Here is a 27,061-nt window from a genome sequence, read left to right on the forward strand (position 1 = left end):
TTCTGTTCTCTTAGCGCCGGGAAACCTACGGGTAGCTGTGCGCTCTACAAAATCAGATATAATATAATAATAATAATAATGAGCGGGTGGTTTTTGAATAAGGAAATTCCGTTGGAGAGAATTAATACTACCCAGGTTAAATGAAATGTTTATTCCTGCCTGACGCGATGTTTTACTTCTACCTAAGGAGATGTTGCCTGATCTTTTGATGAAATGTCTTTTACTCCTTGTTGCCTGATGCAGTGTTTATTCCTACAGAAATGGTGATGCATAATTAATGAGATGTTTGGTCCTGATACTGAGAGGTTCACTGCTAACAAATGAAATGTTTTCCACTTACCTGATGCACTGATTGTTGATACATGCGTTACTGAAATGCTCTAATGAAATGTACTCATGAGTTCTTGATGCCCTGAATAATGAATTGCTCCCTTTGCTTCCCCTCAAAAAAATATGCCAAAGAGTTATTGCTACGGTGAACATTGATTGCGTTGATTTCAAGCCTATATAAAAACTTATTAATTTGAATCAAACGTAACTGGTGTGGTCTAAGTCCTTGCGTGCACTTACTGTCTTAGTGGATGCGTGTGTTGTGTAGTCACTTAACACCTGAGCTTTCGGGTGCCTACTCGCTCATACCAGGCTACTCCCGGGGAACTGGTGACCCCAGTTCCTACAACCACAAAAAGTTATAGAGCTTTCCGCGGAATCAGCACAACTCTGGTGAATACTTTATCACTGATCCCTCTTTTCAGGAGGGGTCTTCCTAACGCTTCAGCGACGAGCCCCTACCAATGTCAGAGGTCATAAAGCTCTCCAACGTCATGAAGCTGTCCAACGTCGGTGGTCTATATCAGTGAGGCTCAGCACAGAAGATTTACTTCACTCATGCCAAAAGACGAGGAAGCATCCACCTTCAGAGGCCTATGTTACTGCAGCTCGGTGGAGGGTATTTACCTCAATCAGCCTCGAAGGATAGGCAGCAGCGCATCTTCAGAGGTCTATAGCAGAAAGGCCCGGTAGATACAATTGACACTAATCAAGCCAACAGATCAGGAAGAGTCCCACCTTCAGAGACCTACATCAGTGTGCCCCAGTAGGGAGAAATGACTCTAAATAGGCCATAGGTCAAGAAGCTCCCAGCCTCAGAGACCTACGTAAGTGTGGCTCGGTATAGAGAATTGACTCAGTCTGATAGAGGCTGCTAGCCACAGCTTCCTTACTTCAGAATATTTACCAGGTGTCAGACTGGATCTGGAGAATCTTGAGCAGTATCCCTGCGTGCCAGTAGGTGGCATTGAATGGCTCTGAGTCAGCAACATCCACAACAGAAGTGACATGCACAGTGCCCATCTAGGAGCAATCCCAGCGGGCTGACTTCAGTTCTTTCCTTTCCCTGAAAGTGGTGTGGCTCCGTAAGAGCTACTGCAGTCATTTTTTGACCACGTTCGACATTTTGAAGTCTTCTTTTGAGCATTTGGCTCTCATTGTGCCTAGAATGTTCCCTAAAAGGCTGTGGGCCATATGTAGGTAATCTCAATTTACCTATTCTTAAATACCGAATTTTACAGATTCAGTATTTAAGAATAGGTAAATGGGATGTAGGTAATTTTCCGTTAAAAATTACCGAATCGGTAAGTTTTGGTAATTACCGAATCGGTATTTACCGATTCGGTAATTGCCATTCATTCATGTGGGCCCCTCCCCCCAAAAAAATATATATATATATCAAAACAAATATTTCAAAACAAACAAAAATAAATAAATAAATAAATAAAAATAAATATATATATTTGTTATATTTGTTTCATTTCTTTTTTGGTCACTTGTGTTTTGTGTACCGGGTGCAGGATTGCAAATTGACACATTAAAAATCTGTGTCCGGCTGGACATTGGACTTATATAGAACCCATCCTGGTCTATATCATCTTTTTTCCTATACATACTCTTATGCTAAGGACCAATACTCCATCAAAGGGAGGCTGCTCCAGGTGTTTATGGACAACACTACTGCCATGTGGTACTGAAACAAGCAGAGCAGAGTGGGGTTGTGGACCCTGTGTAAGAAGGCTCTGCACCTCCGGACATGGTTGGAATGTCAAGACATTTTTCTGGCCATGCGGCACCTGGCAGCATCTCTAAACACCAGGGCAGACCAACTCAGTCACTGATGCCTCTCAGACCATGAAAGGCATCTGCAGCCAAAGGTATCTTCCAGTACTGGAGAGAACCTTGGCTAGATCTGTTAGCCACTGCCAACAATTCTCAATGTCAGCCCTTCTGCACTCAGGAGTTTCCAAAGGACTCTCAATCGGAGATGTATTCCAACTAGACTGGAATACAGGACTCCTATAAACCTTTCCACTGATACCTTTTCTCCCCCGCGTTCTCAAGAAGATCCGAACCAACCAGGCCCAAGTGATTCTGGAGGCTCCTGCGTGGGTGAGAAGTGTATAGTATCCAGACCTACTGAGCATGTGTATCTGTCCTCCGATCAGGTTGTCCTTTCCAGAGGATCTCCTGTCGCAGCAACAGGGCAGGGTTCTCCACCCGAACCTGCGCACACTTTCATGCAAGGAGATTGAGCGGTGGCAGTTGAGGGTCTTCAACCTTCCTCCTGAGATCTGTGACATCATCTTGACATCCAAGTGTTCATCAACAAAAACTGTATGTGCCTGCTGTTGGGACAAATTTGTGGTATGGTGCGCCGAAAAAACACAATAACACCCCTGTCGAAGTGTTATTGTTTGTTTTGTTCTTAGCCCTGTTAGGCTTTGCTCTGGACACAGTTAAGGGGTAACTTTCCACCATCTTGTTTTTTCAGGTTGCCAGACCCTACGAGGGCAGTCCCCTTCTATATAGACAGTACCAAGAAACATTGGGTGGATGACCAACTTTTCGTCAGGTTCACTGGATCGAAAAAGGGAAAAGCAGTGAGAAAACCTTCTCCAAAAGGACTGTACTCTGTATTAAGATCTACTAGGCACATCACTGCCGGTGCAGAGTATCCCTTTGATTCTGACGTGGAGTCGTTAGATGCCAAATACCAGCACGTAAGGGTAGTGTTCAAGATTTTACGGATCCAGTAAGACACCTGGGGAGTATTCTAAGGTAAGAAATCTGCAGCTGGACAGAGCTCATACCAGATACATTATTACTTGTTCAATTATGCCAAGAGCCAGGAAGGCCAGGTCTGCAACTGAAGCTTGGTTGAGAGAACTGATTATAATCATCCCAGAATTCAGGACCTGCCCACTTATAGAGATCTACAACAGCGTGACTCAGTGGAGAGAATTAACTCTAATCAGGCCAAGAGGCGAGGATGTGTCCACTTTCAGGAGTGTATGTTACTGCTGCTTGGAAGACAGAATGAACTCAGCCTCTGTGTAGAGTCAGACTAGAATTTCCTCCTACTTCCTGACACTGGTGACATCACCACTGTTTTGAACTAGCAGGGGCATTGTCCCTCCCTCCGACACTGATAATGCTTTCTCTCCCCATAACCACTCTTTATGAACACGTGCTTTCCGGTCAGAGACTGCTGTCAAGTGGCAGCAAGGAGAGGAAATAGGAGTGTCAGGGGAGAACATGGAAAAAGTGTCAGAGTGGAGAAGTGTTAGCTTTAGTGCATTATCCTGTTGCCCACTGTCCCTGTAAGAAGAAAAAACATATTTTAGTATCATATATGAGTGGAAGCCAAGGTTCTCCAACTTTTTCTGTAATGAGAGCAACTTCTGATCAGTTAAAATCGTTGTGAGCTACTGAAGGCCAAGCCACGCGTGCAAGGTTACCAGATACACCCTCGCCGAGATTCATTGACTTTAAACCTAATGTCCATGGAGCCCAATACTGTGTTTGAACAAAGTACTGTGCCTCGGGGTACTAGGATAGGCTGCCATGTGCGTCAGTGAGAGCTTGGTCTATGGGGATGTACGACCATGTGTGTGAATGAATGGGGTAAATGTGTATTGCTGACTGAGATCCTGTGTTGTACATACTTGTAGCACAGGACATACCTTTCACCATATGTGGCACTGTTACATATATAACACAAGCATACAACCATTTTTTTATTCAAATGGCAAAATATTTGAGTGCAGAAAAATGTTCTGCAAACATTTTCCTTGTAAGGAACATTTTTCGGCACTTGATGGAATATTTTTCTGCACTTTAAATTTCTCCTATATAAAAAAATTGCAGTATTTTTCAGTTATAAATATGGCAGCTTGTCTACCAGCCACGGGGAGCAAGATGCCTGCTGTGTATAAATGCAAAAGTTTGAAATGGGAGAAAATTCAACGGAAGAGGTAACTTTGTTTTTATGCATTACGAAAACTCATCATTTGAATTTTCTCCCATATCATTTTTTTTTTCAAACAGCAGGTATATTACCCTCAGTGGCCTGTATATATGGTGCCATATTTATAATAGGAAAATACTTATTTAAATGTGAGAATTTTAAAGAAAGGAGACATGCTTCATTAAATATAAGGATGTAATTGGCTTAATTTAAAGTAGAGAAAAACATTTAGATCATGCTTCATAAAAACCTTTTTCATCACTTTAAATTTCTCCCATTTAAAAGAAAATTACAAATTTCAGTTATATATATATATATATATATATATATATATATATATATATATATATATATATATATATATATATATGGCATGGTGTTTACTAGCCACTGGCAGCTAGATTCCTGCTGTTTTTAAATGTTACTCTTTGAAAAGGGAGAACATTAAAATACATGAAGAGCTGAATTAATCAATAAGTTAACTCATCATTTTAATTGTATCTCATTTAAAAGCATTCAGAAATATCATTTTGTTCCCAGGCTCCAATATTGAGTTGAGAGTCAATGCTTCAGTGCTTCAGGTCTGAACCTCTGTGACCCACGTGGGTCATAAATCTGAGTACAGCAGTAGACTGATAATAATTTAAAATAAACATAGCCTTTCCTTCACTTTAAAAGGAAAACACAGCACGTATTAATTGCAGATCATAGTTAAAAATGAACTCAAGGCTGGGAGCTACTGTGGAGGTTTCTGCGAGCTACTGGTTAGCTCGCGATAGACTAGTTGGAGACACCTGGTGTAGACGCAATAAATGAAAATATTCTTACTCTCAAAGTTATTGACAATGTGCCGAAGGCAGAGCTCGGTCAGCAGCGGTACGATCGCCAGCGACCACTCCGGATCCTCTGCAATGATGCGACGCATGCGGCGGGGGTCCGCAGCTGGGTTCATGGTGTACGTCTCTACTGGGGGAGGGATGTTTGCTGTGGGGGACATGTTGGGCTCCGGCATGTTTGCAACCTGCCACGATCCAAAGCCGCACTGATCAGGGAGTAAAGACCTTCAAGGGATTCCGTCCTAGGGAAAGAAATTGGGAAAGTTAAGGATCCCAGAATTACCATCAATTCATACTACTAAAAGCAAACATAAGAAAATCCAGTATGTTCCCAAAATGGCGGAAGAAACATTCTGTGCTAGCAGTGAAAGCGTTGTACCCATTTTCAACGTTTTCTGATTTTCCAAGCTTCAATGTTGGAAAGTAGCACTCAATCCTCATTTCTGTGATGCAATTATTTTGTGCAATACTGTTAATTTCGGTGAAGGCAATGTTAATGTACGCCAGGATATATGCATGTATAGCAATGTAAATGCTGGTAAAAAGGATGTTGATGTACGCTATGGCAAAATGTACGCATAATAATAAGAATGTCTGTAAATATGATATCAATGACCACCATGTTCTGTGTACACGTAATAACAAACTCGTATCATTGCATTCGAATTCACCCAAGATGACCTCCCCATCAACCCCGAGCGAGGGAAACATATAAATATCAGAAATCACATGTGTTTTTTTTATTGTACTGCTTCAGGTGGTAATTGCCTTTTTGGAATTGTAAATAAAAGAAATTGGCACGATATATCTGTTCATAAGTCATCACACTGTGCTGCCATAGAATCCTTGATGATTGACGTCATCACACTCTTTTTGCACTAATATTATTATTTATTTATTTTTGCTGTAGCTCTACAGTATTGGCAAAGCCAATACGTTGAAAAGGCTTTGCCAAAGCTCTTATCCTTCTGAGTTTAATACATGGAGCATCATTATATTGGATGACAGTAGTCGTACATACAGCATCTACCATCGGCAAAACATTGTGTCTTTAAACACTATGTAGAAATCAATACATCTTTAATTTCAATAGAATTCAAGCATGTAACGCTCATTTTTTATTGGGTGGGAGGGATCATCTAGCTGTGTGTAAGAGTCTAAGAGCTTAGTTTTAAGAACAGCTGAAATCTCAGCTGTCAGTGTGGGGCTCTCGGTTTCAATGTGACTGTGGGATGAACAAGTTACTTACCTTCGGTAACGCTTTTTCTGGTAGATACAGTATCTGCCTGTGGATTCCTCACCTTGTGAATATCCCCTTGCGTCATCAACATTAGGAAATTCTTTTTGTAGCTTCGCGCCGACGACGTCATAGGCACGGCATCGCGCGCGACTCCGCTGACGTCACCAACACCATAATAGGCCCACGCCGACGTGATGACATCAGTTTCGCCCTTTTTTCCGTGCCTTCGAGGCACACGGACGGAGCAATGACAGTAGATATATACACAGTATACACAGTACACAAATGCCAAGATAACACACACAGTGTGAAGCAAATGCAGAAATGCAGTTAAAATAAAACATGTCCTTGACAATAAACTCAGGAATAGAAGAGTGGACAACGGGGAGGCGGGTGGGTCAGTGAGGAATCCACAGGCAGATACTGTACCAGAAAAAGCGTTACCGAAGGTAAGTAACTTGTTCTTATGATAGATACATCTGCCAGTGGATTCCTCACCTTGTGAATGGATTCCCACAGCAGTCCCCACTCCCGGAGGAGGGTGTCCACTCTCCTATACCAGAAAATCTTGGAGGACAGAGCGCGCAAAGTGGCCGTCCCTCCTCACCTCGGTATCCAAGCAGTAATGCTTCACGAAAGTGTGGAGGGAGGCCCAAGTCGCGGCTCTACAAATATCCTCAACAGGTACACCTCTGGAAAGAGCAGATGTTGAAGACTTAGCTCTAGTAGAATGAGCCCTTTTACCCTCTGGAGGTTCCTTACCCGCCAGGGAGTAGCTGATCTTGATGCAAAGTATGATCCATCTCGAGAGCGTGCGCTTGGCGACCGCCTTCCCTTTCTTGCAGCCAGCAAAACCAATGAACAGCTGGTCGTCCGACCTGAACTCTCTCGTCCTGTCCATGTAGAAACTCACCAAGCGGGGAAGCCTTTCCTCCTCCTTGGAAGCATGAGGGGGGAGGATAGAAGGTAGGGAGGGTAACGGACTGCCCCAGATGAAATGGAGTTACCACCTTCGGCAGAAAAGCAGCCCTGGTCCTGAGAACCATTCGATCAGCGTGAATGGAAAAAAACGGGGGCTTTGAACTAAGAGCTTGCAGCTCACTTACCCTCCTTGCCGAAGTAATTGCCACCAGAAAAACAGTCTTGAAAGTCAAAAGTCTCATGGGACACTTGTGCAATGGTTCGAAAGGCGAACCCATCAAAAACGTAAGCACAAGGTTCAAATACCATTGAGGAACAATAAAAGGTGTTGGAGGAAATTTATTTGTAAGGCCCTTAATGAATCGTAATACGACAGGAGATTTAAATAAAGAGGGCTGGTCCGGCAAACAAAGGAAAGCCGATAAGGCTGATAAATAACCTTTGATAGTTGCCACCGCAAAACCCTGCTGGGCCAAAGAAAGTGCAAATTGAAGTATATTGGACACAAGAGCCCTTAAAGAGTCAAAGGACTTCTCCCCACACCAAGTAACAAATTTAGACCAGCTATAAGAATAGATAGACTTAGTGGAGTCACGCCTGGCCGACAAAATGACATCAACCACATCGTGTGGGAGAGAAAAGGAACTCAGATTGCCCAGTTCAATCTCCAGGCATGAAGGTGTAAGGTCTGGAGGTGGGGTGTAGAACCTGCCCCTCCATCTGTGAGAGGAGATCTGCCCTGTGAGGGAGACAGAGCGGCGAGCACGAGGAGAGGTGAAGAAGATCTGTGTACCACACCCTTCTTGGCCAATCTGGGGCGATCAATATAACTTGGGCCCGGTCTTGGCGAATCTTCCTCAGAACCTTAGGAATCAAGGGTATGGGAGGAAACGCATAAAGGAGTTGCGAGTCCCAACTCAACTGAAACTCGTCCCCCAGTGCTCCTTGCATCGGAAACTGGAGACTGTAGAATGACGGGCAGTGAGCATTCTCGTGAGTGGCAAACAGGTCCACCTGAGGAGTTCCCCACGTCCGGAAGACGTGACGAACCACCTCCGGGTGAAGCCTTCACTCGTGGTCGGCCGAGAACTGCCGGCTGAGACTGTCTGCACGTACGTTCAGAACCCCGTCCAGATGATTTGCCATCAGACAAATCTGATGGTCCTGAACCCAGGACCAGAGACGCAGAGCCTCTCTGAAGAGACACTGCGACCCTACTCCTCCCTGCTTGTTAACATACCACATCGCGGTGGTGTTGTCCGTCAGGACTTGAACTGACCGACCGCGAAGGGAAGGGAGGAAGGCCTTGAGCGCTAAACATATGGCCTGCAACTCTAGAAGGTTGATGTGAAGCAACTTTTCCTCTGGAAACCAAAGACCCTTGACCTCCAGATCCCCCAGATGAGCACCCCAGCCTAGAGTGGATGCATCCGTTATCACTGTGGCCACCGATGGAGGTAGTTGAAAAGGCTTTCCTTGTGACAGATTGCTCTCCACGCTCCACCAAGACAGATCCGCCGCAGTTTCCCTTGAGATCCTGACTGACTCCCTGAGATCTCTGTTGTGCTGATACCACTGCCTGAGGAGGCACCACTGGAGCGCCTTCATGTGCCAGCGTGCATGGTTGACGAACAGAATGCAAGAAGCCATCAGACCGAGCAGACGAAGGACCTTCAGGACTGGAACAACAGCTCCACTGTGAAATAAAGGAATCATTTCCTGTATGTCGTGAATCCTTTGAGGAGGAGGGAATGCACGACACACAGTAGCGTCCAGTACCGCACCTATGAACAGGTTGCGCTGGGAGGGCACCAGGTGAGACTTGGGCACATTTATTGAAAAACCCAACCTGTGCAACAACTGAGTTGTCTCTTGCAGATGATGGAGCACTATCTCTGGAGATTCTGCCTTGATCAGCCAATCGTCCAGATACGGAAATACAGGTATCCCGACCTTCTGAGATGTGCAGCCATCACTGCCATCACCTTGGTGAAGACTCGAGGCGCAGTAGTAAGACCAAATGGAAGGACCGCAAACTGGTAGTGTTGCGACCCAACCGTGAAACGGAGATACTTCCTGTGCGACTTCAGGATAGGAATATGAAAATACGCATCCTGTAAATCAATCGACACCATCCAGTCTTCTTCAAACAGCGCCTGAAGAACCTGCGCAAGGGTGAGCATCTTGAACCTCTCCTGTTTGAGATAGAGGTTAAAAATCCTGAGGTCCAGGATTGGACGAAGTCTGCCATCCTTTTTGGGGATCAGGAAATACCGGGAGTAGCATCCCTGACCCCTCTCCTGCTCCGGAACCACCTCTATCGCACCCTTTCTGAACAGTGGCAGGACTTCTTCCTGCAGGAGAAGCAGGTGGTCCTCCGAACAAAAACCCTGGCAAGGAGGGTAATTTGGGGGGAAATCCCGAAAAGGAAGAGCATACCCATTTTCCACGAGATTGAGAACCCAAAGATCTGATGTAATCAATTCCCAATCTCGTAGGGAATGGGTAAGCTGAACCCCGAATGGGCCCACATGATCCGGAATGGCGGATCTAGGGCTGCTTTGCTGTGTTGGCAGGGGGCTGGGAAGGGGAAGAAGAGGAGGAGGCTTGACGACCTCTGGGACGAGCTCTTTATCTGCCCCTATAAGACTTGTACAGTGTATTCTGCTGCTGCTGTGGCTGTTGTTGAGATTGTTTGTAGGCTCGAAAGGAAGACCTGCCAAATCCTCTGAAGCGCTTCCCAAATGTGCCTCTTGTCTGAAGGCCCAATGACTTCGCCGTCGCTCTGCTGTCTTTAGAATGCTCCAAAGCAGCGTCAGCCTTCTTCCCAAACAGTCCAGACCAATCAAAGGGTAAATCCATCAAGGCAGACTGTACATCTGTTGAGAACTCTGACGACTTTAACCACGCAGCTCTCCTAGTGGCCACCGAAGAGCCCTTGACTCTCGCCACCGAATCTGCCGTGTCCAGCCCACTCTGGATTACCTGCCTTGCTGCAGCCTGAGTGTCCGATATAACCTCCTGAAAGTCCTTTCTATCCCCTTCAGGAATCTTGGGCACTAACTGTTTTACAGAATCCATCAGGGTCCCATCAGGCAAGTCACATTAGTAGATTTTAATGCCATGCTGGCTGAGGAGAAGACTTTCTTAGCTGCCTGATCCTGCTTTCTCGACTCTTTTTCTCCAGGAACCTGCGGAAAAGCCCCCGCAGACTTCTTAGAGCAGGCAGCCTGCACAACTAAACTTTCAGGCAGGGGGTGTGTTGATAAAAAGTCAGGGTCATTAGGAGCCACCCTATATCTCCTCGCAACCGCCCTTGAAACAGCAGGGGCTGACAGAGGTTTCTTCCACACTCATAGATTGGCTCAGCCAAAGCATCATTGAATGGCAGCATTGGTTCAATTACAGAGGAAGGTGAACGAAGGACCTCCGTCAGAATATTTTTTTTTAAGGGTGAAGAAAAAAAAACTTTATTGTTTCAACAGAATAAACAATACGTTCCCTCCCCAAAATTGGCATCAAAGTACAGAAAATACATGTGTACGCTGTTCACCCCCCCAGCCCGGCTCCAACAGTTGCAGATAGAACAGGAAACGCAAGAATCAGATCCACGGGATACAGTGCAAGTACAGAAACTGACATAAGGAACATGTGCGTAGTCATCAGGGTAGTACCCCAGCCCCTACTCTCCCTCCCCTTCCCCCGCCACCCCTTCCTCAGGTCCCGATTCCTCGGACGAGAACAATGCAGCACTAGTAGCATCGGAGTCGCTGTCAGCCGACCCCACCGCACACATCATACGCCATGCAAGTAAGTCCTCCTGTAGCCGCTCATCCCTACGCGTATGCTGCATGTGCGTTTCTTCAGCCAATGTCCATTCCCCCACATCCCGAAGCCATAATGCCATATCTGGCGCCCTTTGCCCCATCCAGGTTATAGCCACCCGCCGTCTAGCCAGCACTAAGAGCAGCTGCAGCATTTTATATGACAGATTCCTCTTCTTAGGTTTGGGGACCAGGGCTAACAAGCAATGGATCGGGGACAGGTCAAGCCGCAGTCCCGTGACCCTCCGGATGTAGGCCACCACTACCCTCCAGAAGTCCCCGACTAGCGGGCACTCCCAAGCTAGATGGAGAAATCCGGCTCCTGCTGAACCACACCGAGGACAGGCATCCGATTTATCCGCCGCAATACGGCGCAGAGCAACTGGGGTTACGTAAGTGCGGTGCATGAAATTAAAATGGATTAATTTGAAACGTGCGTTACACGATACCTTCTTGGTGAGCGTCCCTATCCGCCTCCGCTGTCCCGGGTCCAAGGCAACCCCTAAATCTGCCTCCCACGCCGCCCAGGACGGAGACACCGGAGGCGCCGAGTCGCTTCTCATCGCTGTATAGAAAAGCGTTATCAATCGCCGTCCCGCGCCGCACGATAGCAAGATATTCAAAGTATGGGACACCTGGGGCGCCTCAGGGAACTGTGGCCACGTCGCTCTCGCCATGTCCCGCAGGCCCCCATAGTGAAGGTATTGGCCCCCTGTAAGACTGAAGGCCTCAACAGCTCTCTCCAGGGTCACAAAGGACTCGTCCGGATATAAGTCTGCCAATGTGTCGCAGCCGCCCTCACGCCATTCCCGAAACGACATGTGCTCTTCCATTAGAGCGACCGGTGCCAATATCCATATCGGCAGCTCCCTATGAAAAGGGGCCCGTCTCAGCACTCTTTCCACCACTCGCTGCCAGATCCCCGCAGTATGCCGAACAATATACGGCAGGTTGCCATCCGCGCCTCTGCCACGCATCAGAGCCAATTGCAACGCCCTCTCATCTGCGCTACCAGCCAGGAGTTGCAATTCCCAATTTTCCGCGCCCGCGAACCAGCGCGCAGCCGGTATAAGTTGGGCCGCGTAATAGTAGAGATCAAAGCGTGGGGCCTCCAAGCCCCCCTCCTCCCAGCGCCTGACCATCGTGCGCAGCGCAACTCTGCTGCGTTTACCTGCCCAAAGCAGGGAGGTAAGCATCGTGTTAAGCTTGTTGAAGATTCGAGGGGGAAGAGGACAGAGGGTATTCTGTAGGATATACAATATTCTAGGCAGCATCACCATCTTTGAGACGGCCAATCGTCCCATGAGGGAGAGAGGAAGCGTATTCCAAAAGGACACAGATTGTTGTAGGGAACTGAGCACACGGTCGGCGTTGCGGGCCAGCAATTGTTCATCAGAGACAGCCACCTGAATACCCAAATAGCGGAAGGCCTCCATCTCCCACCGCAGCCCCAGGTGCGGGAAACCCACACGAGGGTCTTCACCGCATCCCGCAAGGGGAAAGATCAGGGATTTCTCAGGATTAAGACGCAGCCCAGAAGCTGCACCAAAGCGTTCCAAGTGGCGTAACAGGATCGGCAGCGACTCCCGCGGGGAGGTCAGGTAGAACAATGCGTCGTCCGCATAAAGCGAAACCAGGTGTACCACATCCCCCACTCGTATTCCCCAGGGTGCCATCTCCGCGCGTAGTGTCACTGCGAGGGGCTCAATCGCCAGAGCGAACAGGAGCGGTGACAGGGGGCACCCCTGACGGGTGCCCCTGCCCAACCTCCACTCCTCCGAGCGGGCCGCTCCGAGCCTGACCCTGGCCGTGGGCGCACTATAAAGGATCCGAATCCAGGTGCAGAAAAGGGGCCCCATCCCCGCTAACCGAAGCACCTCCAATAGGTACCCCCAGCTAACTGTATCGAAAGCTTTAGCCAGGTCTATCGAGACCAGGACCTGAGGATCCTCCCTATCGCGCACCTCATGTAGAACGTGGTTTAGACGCCGGAGATTCATGGCGGTGTTGCGGCCCGGAATGAACCCGCACTGATCAGAATGAACCAAGTGTGTCATATGCGGAGCCAGCCGGGTGGCCAAGATCTTAGTAAGAATTTTGGCGTCGGTGTTGATTAAAGTGATCGGCCGGTAGGCCGTAGGATCACAGTCATCCCCACCCGGTTTCAGGAGCATGCAGACCTCACCCTGCTGCATGGTGGGCGGGAGCGCAGCTCGCACCATCGCTTCATGGTAAACCTGCAAGAGATGGGGCGCGAGAGTATCAACAAACGCCTGGTAAAACTCTGGTGGAAAACCGTCTCCACCCGGCGACTTAGCCTTCGGCAGGGCGGCCACCGCCACCTTGACCTCATGAAGCGTCACCGGGGTATCCATGTCCTCAGCATCCTCTTTAGAGAGGGTCTGGAGGGGCAAATCCCGGAGGTATGGCTGATAGGACGCCTCTGTCACCAGGGGGTCAGCAGTATAGACTTTCTGCAGATGTGTGCGGAGCACCGCAAGAAGGTCCCGTTCCGAGTGTACTAGGACCCCAGCGGGATTTCTCAACGCAACAATCCGCGCAGGGGCCGATTCTCTTCGGAGAATCCAGGCCAGCAATCGGCCCGACTTGTCCCCCTCACGGTGAAGGCGTTGGCGATATCGACCAAGAGTGAATCTATCCAGCCGGTTTAGGATATCATGGACGCCTTCTCGGGCTGTCCGCTCAGAGTCCATGTTCGACCCATCCGGGTCCGATAAGGACTGGCAGTGGCTGAGGCGCTCCTCAGCACTCGCGAGATCACGGAGCAGCTGTTTGCGAACCCCATATGTCAGACCCATACAAGCGCCCCGCACGACTGCCTTAAGGGCATCCCATTTGATCGCAAAAGGGCTATCACCCACTTCCCAGTTCAGGTCCAGATAATTACGCAGGGACGTCTCCACATGTTCCCGTCCCACCGGATCCTGCAGAAGATCCCCTGGCATCCGGTCTTCTTCTACGACATCTCGACAGAAGACAATAAAACACAGAGAAAAATCACAGAGTAACAGCTACAGACAATCCCTTGAAAACCGTTAGCGTCGACGACGTGGAAAAAAGGGAACTGATGTCATCACGCCGGCGTGGGCCTATTATGGTGTCGGTGACGTCAGTGGAGTCGCGCGCGATACCGTGTCTCTATGACGTCTTCCACGTCGGTGCGAAGCTACAAAAATAATTTCCGAATGTTGCTGACGCAAGGGGATATTCACAAGATGAGGAATCGACTGGAAGATGTATCTATCAGAAAAGCTGTTGCCAATGTGTGGTGTGTGTGTGTGGGTGTGTGTGTGTGTGGGTGTGGGTGCGTGTGTGGGTGTGGGTGCGTGTGTGGGTGTGGGTGCATGCGTACGCACGCATGTGTGTGTGTCATCTGCTGCTCTTTTTTGGGGCCTACCCGTCATAAGTTACCGGTAGTGCGCAGCTAAGGCGCCGAGAGATCCGTTTGGGGATGATTCATGCGCGATACAAGTTTTAATAATAAAAAAATTATTACCAGAGTGACCACTAACTAGCGAGCCGCAGTCCAAGCCAGTGACTCACATGGGGCAGCATTCTTTAAAGGCAGCTGCAGCACAAGGCAGCACACTCTGAGTCCGGCAGCTGAGGTCCATCTGGTCAGCTGAATCTATTCTCCACGCCTGCATGCCGCCTGATTACTCAAAGGAGGATGCAGGAACAAACTGGTGCAGCAAACACTAGTGGTGCGAGCAGCTCTGTGCACCTGCCGAAACTTTAAAAAAACGTATCTGCTGCCTGCTCTCACTGTGGCCCCGCCTTTATCTTTTTCGGAGCATGCCATTGGGCAGAAATCATTTATTGCAGCAGACCCTACCTGACACATGGTTAACTAAATCTCATGCCTGCCGCGGTGTGGGCGAATGGAGCTAAGGAGGCCTGTTGCCGAGCCAGCCCCCTGGCTGCAAATAGCACGGACCACGTTTTGCTCAGTGCTAATGATAGCGCACTCTCAGCTTGACAGCTGAGGAGGTGCTATGATATGTGACTTTGCATTTCATTGCGGTGATGCGGACCACCACACTGAAATGCATTAGTCTAAAGCCTGATGCGTGGTACTTGGCAGGGCTGAGAGGCACCTGTGTCCCCCTTATCAGATGGCTGTATTTATGGTTCATGAATAGGCCCGGGTCTACATGCTTTACAAAAAAGTGTAATGGCTTTGTTATACCCCAAGAGCTGTATAAAATACTGGCAAAAACTTCTGTACATTGAGACTGTCTTCAGACATGACTCTTTTGATGTTCTCCTGGCTGCTGCATTTAATTAAACCAACTTGTTCCTGTTTTGCCAAAAGCCTTTTGTTGTTTTCATTTTTTCAAGGTACATTTATAACCGAGCAACATTTTGGAAAGCCAGCAATGAGAGATTGATTTAAAGTGTCCGACTGCTGCCGAAGGATAAGGACCCCTTCTCAATCTGATTCACATCTACGCAACAAGACCGGTGAGCAGACACCATGATTGGTCAAAGGTTCTGCTGAATCCGCGGGGCATAGGTCCATCCGGAGGCCGCTGTCACAGGGTAAGAGACTGCATATGATCCTTCGTCCCAGCATGTGGTGAGTGGTAAACTAGGAAAAGGCTTTAAATCACTTTTTTCCTAGTCAGCATGCTAGCGAAGGTGGAGGTAGTTTGTAGTTTAGTTCGCTTGGATACCTGAGCGTTACACAGATGGTACGCCCTGAGTGTGATATAGGGTCATTTATTTATTCTCGCTTGGGCTGCTGAATGTTACACAGATGGTACGCCCTGAGTGTGATATAGGGTCACTTATTTATTCTCGCTTGGGCTGCTGAATGTTACACAGATGGTACGCCCTGAGTGTGATATAGGGTCACTTATTTATTCTCGCTTGGGCTGCTGAATGTTACACAGATGGTACGCCCTGAGTGTGATATAGGGTCACTTATTTATTCTCGCTTGGGCTGCTGAATGTTACACAGATGGTACACAAAGGTCCTAGGTGTGATATATGGTGTATTACAGAAGTTAGGAAAATGTGCACCTTGGTGAATAAGGTGTAGCTTGTGTTTGGCCAGGGAAGGCCGATAATTGTCAGGTTGTTCCTCTTTCTATGCACAGATCGTTGCTATTTTTGTCCCGGAGCTGATACTGATGGATTGTCAAGCTCACTTGCAGTGGACCACACAGAGTGTCCCCGCTCCTTGGGCAGTAGGCGCTAGGAGAGGGCGAAGATTTTTGGACAATTGCAATTGTAAATTATGCTTAAATGTTATGTCCTGTTGGTAAGTTTATGCGTTTATGAAATATTAATCATTCTTTTCCACAAATCAGAATTCCATATTTTTTATTTTGCTGCTAAAAATCCACTTGGGCTGTTCTGCACTAACCATTGCACCTTCTTAGAGGTCGTTAATATCTAATTGCATTTGTCTTTGTCAATTGTTAGTTATTTTCTTAAATAGAGCTCACAAACAGCAGATTGTTGCCGGTACAACCCACGGTACACAGATTCTCCACAATCAGAGTAGCATTTGTAATGATTTAAAACTCGAGAAAGTCATCATTTCATAAACTCCTTAACAAGTCTCCTAAATCCATCAGGGAGACACCACTAGATACATGGGAGCGAAGTTCCTTACGTAGGCTCGGAAGCTAGAGAAACACTTCAGTGAGCGGCATGCCCATACCAAGGCATATGCATATCCATGCCTGAAGGGGGACATTCAATACGAACATAATAGAGCACACAAGAACACACATACAGACCAGATATGCAGGTCAAAGGAGGGCTACACAGGAGGCCCTACTAGGACTTTGGGTCATCTTCGAGGTAGCCCCGTCCTGAAAGGCCATCCACAAGTTTGTAATCGAGGCATCCGCACCCACCGCCGCACCATACACCGGCAGGGAAGTGCTCTCTCTGATGTCTGCCATCACAGCTGCCCCTGCGCTAGGTTACACCAATCCCCTGGTCAGAGGGGCGGTGGGCATACACCGGGCAACAAGCCACCAGACCTATGGTAGGGAGACCTCCAGACCAACCAACTCCCCTGAAGCCAGCCCCCTCCCAGTCAGAGGGAGGTTCATAGCAGTTCTGGAGAAGGAAACCACCCAGAGGAGGGGAATATAGGGGTCCCAGACCTCCGTGGTCTGACGCTGATGGGGGAGCCATAGCATATATTCTCCCAGGGTATGCTCAGACTGCGGGGGAAGCATCAGGGAGTGAGCTCGAGGTCAACCCGTACCATGAAGAACAGCAGGCAGCACTGAGAGGCGTAAGTTGAGAATTGAGAGAGAAAGCGCTCTTGCCTGGGAAGCCTAACAAGTAGGGAGAACAAGGCACCCTCCCCCGAAGGAAGCCAGCACTAGTTTCTGGGCTAAGACTTAGATGAGAGTCCCCTAACAGAAACCCACACTCCACCCTTTCGTTGGCGTAGGGGAGGGTTCAACCAAACAAAAAAAGAAATTAGGATAGTCTAACTGAAACACATTTAAACCATAGTTGAACACACAAACTAACTAGATAGAGTCCACAAGCAAAAGTGGTGCCCGCATATTGTTCTAGTAGGAAATGCAATTGCCCGAGGCGAACCGGTGCCCGATTCCTGGAAGGGGGTGGAGATTATCCCCGTTTTAAATAAAGGGGACAAATCCCTCCCAGGCAACTATAGACCCATCTGCCTGATAGACTCCCTGCAAAAAATAATAGGGCGGTTAGTCTTAAACAAGGTCCAAGACTAAATTGATGAGCACAACTAATCAGGTGTTCAAGTTCCAATTAGTATACTGGAGGTCGGTGGTCCTAGGCATGGGCAACCTATACGCTGCTTTTGTTGATCTCAAGTCAGCTTTTGACCTCGTGCCCCGTAGGAAATGATGGATAGTGCTGCAGGAGTTGGGGATGCTTTTTGAACTGCTTTCCCTTATTGTTAGACTCCACGAGGGCAATTTTGCCCAAATTCACTGGGGCACTCAGGGCACTGTAACCAACCGCTTTCCCATGGAGAAATGAATGTAAGACATTGATCTACATTCTGTCCATCAAATTGTTTTTTGTAATTTTCTCCCTGAGTGTACTGGGGTAGCTCAGACGTGGGTCCCAGAGCCTCCACACCACTGGAGTCAAGCTAGCCGGGCTGATGAGAGGTGTTACCTCGAAACCGGTCCAGTCCTCGGATGCTTGATTCCGGTCTGGGAAAGATATGGCTGTGTAGTTCGGACTGGACTGTTCCCATGGGGCACAGGGTCAGAGCTGATTTGCATAAAGCCATTATCTAACCCAGGGTGGTGTGGAGTGCAAAAAACGATGGATTCAGGCCCAGATCCTTGTACTGGGGTGAATGTAAGACATTGATCTACATTCTGTCCATCAAATTGTTTTTTGTAATTTTCTCCCTGAGTGTACTGGGGTAGCTCAGACGTGGGTCCCAGAGCCTCCACACCACTGGAGTCAAGCTAGCCGGGCTGATGAGAGGTGTTACCTCGAAACCGGTCCGGTCCTCGGATGCTTGATTCCGGTCTGGGAAAGATATGGCTGTGTAGTTCGGACTGGACTGTTCCCATGGGGCACAGGGTCAGAGCTGATTTGCATAAAGCCATTATCTAACCCAGGGTGGTGTGGAGTGCAAAAAATGATGGATTTAGGCCCAGATCCTTGTACTGGGGTGAATGTAAGACATTGATCTACATTCTGCCCATCAAATTGTTTTTTGTAATTTTCTCCCTGAGTGTACTGGGGTAGCTCAGACGTGGGTCCCAGAGCCTCCACACCACTGGAGTCAAGCTAGCCGGGCTGATGAGAGGTGTTACCTCGAAACCGGTCCGGTCCTCGGATGCTTGATTCCGGTCTGGGAAAGATATGGCTGTGTAGTTCGGACTGGACTGTTCCCATGGGGCACAGGGTCAGAGCTGATTTGCATAAAGCCATTATCTAACCCAGGGTGGTGTGGAGTGCAAAAAACGATGGATTTAGGCCCAGATCCTTGTACTGGGGTGAATGTAAGACATTGATCTACATTCTGTCCATCAAATTGTTTTTTGTAATTTTCTCCCTGAGTGCACTGGGGTAGCTCAGACGTGGGTCCCAGAGCCTCCACACCACTGGAGTCAAGCTAGCCGGGCTGATTGAGGTGTTACCTCGAAACCGGTCCGGTCCTCGGATGCTTGATTCCGGTCTGGGAAAGATATAGCTGTTGTAGTTCGGACTGGACTGTTCCCATGGGGCACAGGGTCAGAGCTGATTTGCATAAAGCCATTATCTGACCCAGGGTGATGTGGAGTGCAAAAAACGATGGATTTAGGCCCAGATCCTTGTACTGGGGTGAATGTAAGACATTGATCTACATTCTGTCCATCAAATTGTTTTTTATAATTTTTTCCCATGGAGAAAGGCGTGCGCCAAGGCTGCATTAATGCGCCCACAATGTTTTCCCTGTTCATCAATGAAATTGAAAAGTTCTTAGAGTCTACCCCAACTGACACCCTAGGTCTAGCTGGTGTAAAAATCCAGATTTTAATGTCCGTTGACAATACATTAATCATTTCGAAAACTGCAAATGGTCTTCAGCGAGCATTGAAACGTTTTGAGGAGTTTTGCTTACTACGGAGTCTGGAAATTAACGTCTCCAAAACAAAATTCATGCATTAACGACCGCCCCCTAGAACAAGTCGTCACCTTCACATACCTGGGGATTATACTACAGAACGATATGAGGTGGGACCGGCATCTTGAAATGGCCACATTAAAGCACCAACAGCTATCTGGAGTTTTAAAAACTAAATATAAAATCTCCCTGTGAGAAGTTGGCCAGGCATATGCTGTCCACTATTCTAATGGGCACCGTGCACCAGTCCAAACGACCCTTATTGATGGTAGGTTTAAAGACAACCTATATAGAAAGCTATCCTAGTGTAGGTGTGGAGAGCAGCCTCCAGGCTAAGTCTTGTCAGTCAGTCAGTCAAAGCTTTTATTATCGGTTAAAAACCATAAAAAGACATAAATACACAATTACAGATAAAAATATAAAACTTTAGGCAATAGTGCATTACAAATTTAAGACATACTAACTCCATATCAGTGGTTAAAAGGTTAAAAAAGTACAGACATAGAAAAGATCAGTATACTTTAAAATAGCGCTCACACTGGACGATCCCTCGACATTTTTTGTGGGAAGCCTCATAGATTACAATATTTCTGTTACTACAGGTGCGCTAGATTGGGGGCATCCGATTTTTAATTTTTCACACCTTGAATTCCACATGGACAGGTGGAATCTGGCAATTGCAAACACTGTCAGTGGGGTGGTGTCATATTTGAGGATTCTGAAAGCCTCCCTGTAATCCCTAAGACCCCTGGCCTTACAAAATTGAATGATCCATTTGGCTCTTGCCCTAGAATAGGAGTGGCAGAAGAGCAGAACGTGCAGATCTGTCTCACTGCTACCCTCACACCCCGGGCAAGAACTCGGTGTACTTGGGTCTTTTGACCACTTGTGTGTTACAGCCCTGAGAGGTAATGAACCATGTCTGAACTGGATATATAGTTTCTTAGCCAGAGGGGGCTGGATATCATCCAAAAACTTCTCAAAGAAGGGATGGCCCTTAATATCCAGGAAGGTGTTGGTCAACCTACCCATAGAGGAGTTAGATAGTGTGAGAGCCATTCGATGACGCTTGAGTACCAAGCTCAACGATTTCTTGGAGATCAAAGCACAAGTCTCCTCTGGGGAGGACCACATATCCCCCATTCCAATAGCCTGGCAAAGGTGCTTATTATGGTTTAGCCAGGGGATTTTCCCCACACCCCTTCTAGACAGAAGATCCCTTAGGTCCTCCCTTTAGCTTATGAGCCCTGGGGTGGACCAAAGTCGTCTCCAGTACAACAGTGGATGATTTAAAACAATCTCCTGAATAGGTACCAATCCTAGAACCATCCGTAGGGGGGTCAAGTGGGTGCTCGGGGGAAGTCTCAGAAGAGGCCTGATAAAACTGTTCTCAGTAAGGGCTAGACGGGCGGCGCTGGCATGGCCCCATAGGTCTGCACCATGCAGCGCACCCCCTCTCGCCTGGGCTTTCTAGATTTCCACGGGCGGACCCAACTGTTTGAGAGAGGTCTCGTTAAAGACCTTTAGGATACCGCCAGATAATTGGGCCAGCTTCAGGTTAGCCTTAGCCATGTGAGGCCCCCAATCCATTCTATCATTTAGTGTAACCCCCAGATAGTCAAAGGTAGACACTCGATCCAACACTGTTCCCTCAAGGTGGGGGTGGGGACAATTGGATAATTTGGTTTTATAGGCCATGGACTTAGTTTTTGAGAGATTAATCTCCAAGTTCCTCAGTCTACAAAAGGAGCAGAATGCCTCTAATGTTTGCTGAAAGCCCGTAGACGATTTTGATAATAAGAGGGTATCATCAGCGAACATTAGGGCAGGTATCTTGCGCCCTGCTAAATTTGGGGAGTCTAGGTCTCTCGCTCCCAGTAGATGTTCAATCAGCCCATTGAGGAAAAGGGAGAAGAGTGTGGGGGCCAGCACGCACCCCTGCCTCACTCCCTTTTCCACCGGGAACGGAGCCGACAACTCCCCATTCCTCCCATACCTCACCCTTGCATATGTACCTTGGTGCATACGTCTAAATAAATGGCACAGGTAGGCCGGGGCACCCATCTCTAGCAGTATTGCCTAAAGCTTATCCCTCTGGACCAGGTCAAATGCGGACTGAAGGTCCACGAAAATCAAATAAAAACTGCCCGCCGCCAGGGAGACCATCTTCCAATCGATTAACTGTAATCTAAACAGTTGGTCGATAGTGGAAACCTTTGCACGAAAGCCCGCCTGTAGGGAGGTTAGGATGTGATGTTCGTCCATCCAACTCTGCAACCTTGTTAGTAAGAGGCGGGCAAATAATTTCTGGAGGACGTCGATCAAACTAATGGGGAGGTAGTTGGCCGGGTCAAGAGGGGAAGCCTTTTTATGGATGGGTATAATTTCTGTGCCCAACCAGGTTGGCGGAATCTCCATGCCCTGTAGGATGGCGTTGAAGTATAGCCAATGGTAGGGGGCCCAAACTTTCTGTTCGCTCAGGTATAGGTCACCAGGGATCCTATCTAGGCCCGGTGCTTTTCCCATGGTCAGACTTCTGAGGGCCGCCTGAATTTCAAGCAGGGTGCAGGGTGGGCAATCAAAACACGAGCCCTCTTGGGAAGCTAGTTCCGGTGTGCACTGTTGGATAGCGAGATCTACTGGAGATGCAGGGTCTATGAGTGAATAGAGGGGCCTATAGTGGGCTAGCCAAGCCTCTTCGCTGAGATTAGGAATGATAGCAGACGGCCCCTCTGCCGACCCTGCATGAACTAGATTCCAAAAGGACCTGTAGTCTCGATCGTCCAAGGCTTCTTTAATGCTTTCCCACCTTACCACCTCCCACTCCGACCTGGCCTCCATGATCATTCTTTTATAAATTTGCCTAGCATTTCTGATGCTTGACTGGGACCCCGATTTTACCTCATTTATAAGGTTGTTTTTATCCACCCTGCAGTTTTTATTAAACCAATGATCACGCTTTTTTACCCATGGCCTCTTGCTATCAGTAAAATAAAAATAATCGGCTAGAGTAACAAGAAGCTTATTATGAATACACTGTAAAGCCAGGAGATGGGGCTGATCACAATTGGGGCTCAAGAGATCGCAAACCTCTACTAAGGAGCTTGCAACAAGGTTCTATATCTCAGCTAGCTTATCAGGAGCTAGCGCGACCTTTACCCACCTAATGCATCTGCCATGCGCCGCTGTAACCAGGTTCAGATTGGTAATGGGCTCAACTGGTCCCGATTCGTTTCGGTGGCCCATAGTTTTAATTAACTCTAGTGACAGTAAGTTATAGTCACAATCGACCCTTGGGATAACAGAAAAGGCTCTCAGTCGGGACCAGAATTCTACATTAACCAGGATGTAATCAATGGTCGTGCTTTTCTCTGGTCTATTAAAGGAGCTTGTGCCCGGGACGTCAGCCATTGCAGACCCTAAGCGAGTATGTTACAACCAGTTTGTTAATCATAAGGGCCAAAGGCGATAAACACTTTACCGGATACATAATGCATTTCGGAATAAGCCAGATGTCATCCTCGTCCACAGTTACTGAGGGGATCCCAGGTAGCGGTTCAAAATGGCAATTAAAATCAACGCCGATAATTTTGTGATACGATGAGGGAAATGAGATACGGAGGGCCTCTAAAATAGATAAGCCCAACTGGTGTGATGAGGGGCGTAGATACATATTAATTATGGCCAGTATCAATCCATCCAGAAAGTTAAGTACAGTGCAAAGAATATCCGGGCAATGGATGTCTATTACCTTCGCTGAGCACCCCAAGTGCGCGCCGACCCAGATACACAGCCTCCCCGAGGGTCTTCCCCTGAGACCCTGCACTGCCGGTGTATAGAATTACGCAACGCCTACCCTAACAGGAGGAAATAGGAGCCAGGTCTCTTGGAACATACACAAGTCATAGCTATCCATCAACTCTCCCCACTCCGGGTTATGCAGCTTAGACCCTTGCCCTGCTACATTCCAGGACCCAATTCAAAGTCTTGAAGGAATGTAAAGCAGCTTGTTTTACCAGTCTTTAATCTCATGAATGACCAAATGAAAGGAGAACCACACCAGGTATATATATATATATATATAAAATATATGTATTTATTCTAAACACATCACTCTAGTCTCTTTATGAGGCTAGCGGCTAAAGTACATTCAGTAATCTAATTTAGCACTCAGTAAATTACCACAGTATATGTTGAGCCCTAGGGGCGTACCAAACCATATATTAGGAAAGTGGTATAAGGACCACGACTGACATAGATACAAGGCCTAGAGCCTTTAGAACCACTGGGGTCATCAGGAACCACCCAAGTTAGGGACACCGAGACCCACTGGGGACACGTGCAGTGTCTAAACACAGCCGCAAATCACTATTAACTTCTATGGGGAAAGTCGCGGTTGGAAAATTACAGATTAAGGACACTTAGAAGAAGACTTGGAGCAAACCCCTTTAGAACTAGGAGGTTCTAGAGTGAATGCCCAAGGGAGCATCAGAGTACTCGAGTTACCTCACCGAGGGAAATCCGAGTGCATAGGTGTCTTTTCATGTCGCGTTTCGTTGTCGATTTCAATGGCAGCTGCTGAAAAGTGCTGCATGCGACCAAGTGAAAAGTGTCTGGGTGGATCCAAGGGTGGATTGGAGATCTGAAGAACCTGAAAGCAGAGGGACAGAGTCTGGGTCAACCGATGTCGGGTGATTTCAGGTGAAGAAGGTGAAGCTTGACTCTTAAGTCACGAGGACCAGGAGGCGTTGACGATGACCAGGAGCTGGATTTGAGCTGTCCCACAAAGGATGTCGAGTGCTGAGGTGGCGGTTTCCAGATTGAACCCAACAAGCCTTGGCAACAGCAACCCACGCAGAAAGCAGAGATTGGCTTCGGTGCAGACCAGCAAGGTCAGAGGGACTCACCCTTTGGAGGAGAGTCAGAGCACATCTGGAGCAACCAGGAAAGCCCAAGAAACAAAAGAGTTACCTTTGTGGGTACCCACCAGTCGACGGACCAGGGATCGCAAAGGGGCCTCGAGCAGAAATAGATGGAGCGGGCTCACGGAACACTCGTGGAGTGTAGGCCCACAATCTTCGGTGCACATGGTGCTAAGGGCTTGGACTACAAGTACCCCAAATGCTCAACTTCAGGAAAGCTCAGGAAGTCGATACACTAGAAAATGTGCACTGTGTCCAAGAGTTCCGGTTTCACATCACTCGAGAGGGCTGCGGGTCTCAGCTTTGCTGGGATCTTGTGTCGGCCTCTGAGAAGTCTGGAAGTCCGTGTCCTCAGTTGCAAATCAGGCGGGAGCCTTGGAAATGCAGGCAAGATGCTTCTTTGGTGCCTGTTTGAACAGGGCAGTCACTCCTTGACCCCAAGGGAGATTCTTCCATCTTCTAGACGATAAAGAATGTCGAAGTTCTAGGATACATGTTGCAGAGTTTCGTCCAGGTGTAATCTGAAGTCCTAAGGACTGGGTTCCGATACTTATACTACGTTAGGGGGTTGGACATACTCTGGGGACCCATCTATGGGAGGATCTAGGGAGGGGGGTGGCTACACCCTTTATCCTTTGTCCAGTTTCATGCCAGAGCAGGGGCTGAGTGCCCCTGCAACCGGTTTGAACAGGGATATGCACAGGGACACCAAGTGTGCCCCCAGCACTATCTGAAAAGCATTCTCTGAATGCACCCACCCAGCCTCAATACACTAAAGCCTGTCTGGGAGGTAGTTACACCTCCCTGTGACAGGAAACCTATTGTCCAGGCCTCCCCTACCAGAGTTTCATCAAGCAGCAGGAGGCAAGACTCGTGTTTGTGGCTGCAGCATCCATTTTGTGATGCTGGGGCTCTTTTAAACTATTACCGGTTAGGTCAGTGTGTACATGTCTCTCCCTCTTGAAGGGTGGAATTCTACCCCCGCCGCCAGGACTGGCGGCGGAGGGGGGGGTAGGATTCCAAAGTGTTTGACACCAAACACAACATGTTTCCATGCAGCCATTCCAAAGTTAGCCTCTACCGCAAAGTTATGAGTATATGGTCTGGCTGCATCACAGTACAGTCTCAAGGAATAGATTGCCAAAGCTGCAGAGGGATCCTGCTCATGCATGGGCACCCTCTCACACGAAACCAAGCACTTTGTCTTTAGGATTGGTAAGACCTGCCATAGAAATGACTTATAGGTGTATAGTGTCAGTGATTAAAGGTACATATAGGTAACCTATATCTTAGTAAGGGGTGCATACACCACCGTACCCAAGCTGCAGTAGCAGACCTGTGGTGCCATTTTGGCAGGCTTCCCAGGGGTGGCATAAAACATGCTTCAGCCCCTGGTAGGCCTCTGGGGTACCTATGCCCTTAGTACCTAGTGTACCATATACTAGGGACTCATGAGGGTAACCTAGTAACCAATCAGGAGTGTACTTAACGTACATGCAATCATTTTAGAGAGGAAGCAGCTAGGCTGGGGTTCTGGTTAGCAGGTCCCCAGCCAGACTAAAGTCGAAAAACAGTGAAACACCAGCAAAAAGTGGGGGTAACCATAGTAAGCAGATCCTACTCTCCTACACTCCCCAACAAAACCAGTTAGCCCAGTGCTTTAAATATACAACTTGAAAGTGGTTAGTTCTGCCCTATATGGAGCGGAACTCTGGGGGTTTGAGAAGGTGCCAAAGCTAACTGCTGCTGAAAACGAGCCTCCCACAAAGTACCCCAGTATGCCCATTGCTATATGACTTAGGCAGAAAAGCACTGGCTGATACAGCAAGACTCCGCCCTATATTATAATGGCGAAGAATCTGGTGCACCCCTGAATTGGCAACCTATGCTGCAGGCCTAAAAGACCTAATCAGTTCTGACCGCTTTCATAAAATCAAATGGCTCAGGGAGATTAGAGCTACCTTAGCAAGTATAGGCATGGAAACGTTCTGGGAGAACCCCTCAAGTGTACCTTTTACTCCTAAGGAGACCCTAAAAGAAAAATACTGGGATACAATTATTCAAAATACATATAGAAACGCGGACACGTCCTCGCTCACGGGTTGCTTCATGGATTTTAAACCATCCCCATGCCTGGAGCAGTACTGGGACACAATAACAAAACCTCATGATCGGAAACTATACTTTCAGTTCAAGGTAGGCTCACTACCAATTAAGTCCTACACAGCAAGAGGGGTCACAGAGGGTGACAGAGTTTACCCCACGTGCAAGGCCCAGACGTAGTCAGTGGCCCATTTGTTGTTCATCTGCCCCGCATATAATGGCCCGCGTCATTCATGGCTGGCACCAATCTGCAGGACATTGGGCACTAGATTGAGTGGAGAGGCACAAAGAATAATGCGCACGAATA

General features: G+C 47.9%; 1 protein-coding gene across 1 annotated transcript in view; it reads right to left on the minus strand.

Annotated features, from left to right (window-relative positions):
- DRC5 (dynein regulatory complex subunit 5) overlaps positions 1-27,061 on the minus strand; it is a 106,196-nt gene that overhangs the window by 39,987 nt on the left and 39,148 nt on the right. Inside the window, exon 2 of the mRNA XM_086925116.1 lies at positions 5,129-5,378. Within this exon, the coding sequence (XP_086781242.1) occupies positions 5,129-5,312 (184 nt within the window). The 5' untranslated portion in view covers positions 5,313-5,378. The remainder of the gene's footprint in view (positions 1-5,128; positions 5,379-27,061) is intronic.

The sequence above is a fragment of the Lissotriton vulgaris genome, chromosome 6 (assembly GCF_964263255.1).
Source record: "Lissotriton vulgaris chromosome 6, aLisVul1.2, whole genome shotgun sequence".
Taxonomy (NCBI): Eukaryota; Metazoa; Chordata; class Amphibia; order Caudata; family Salamandridae; genus Lissotriton; species Lissotriton vulgaris.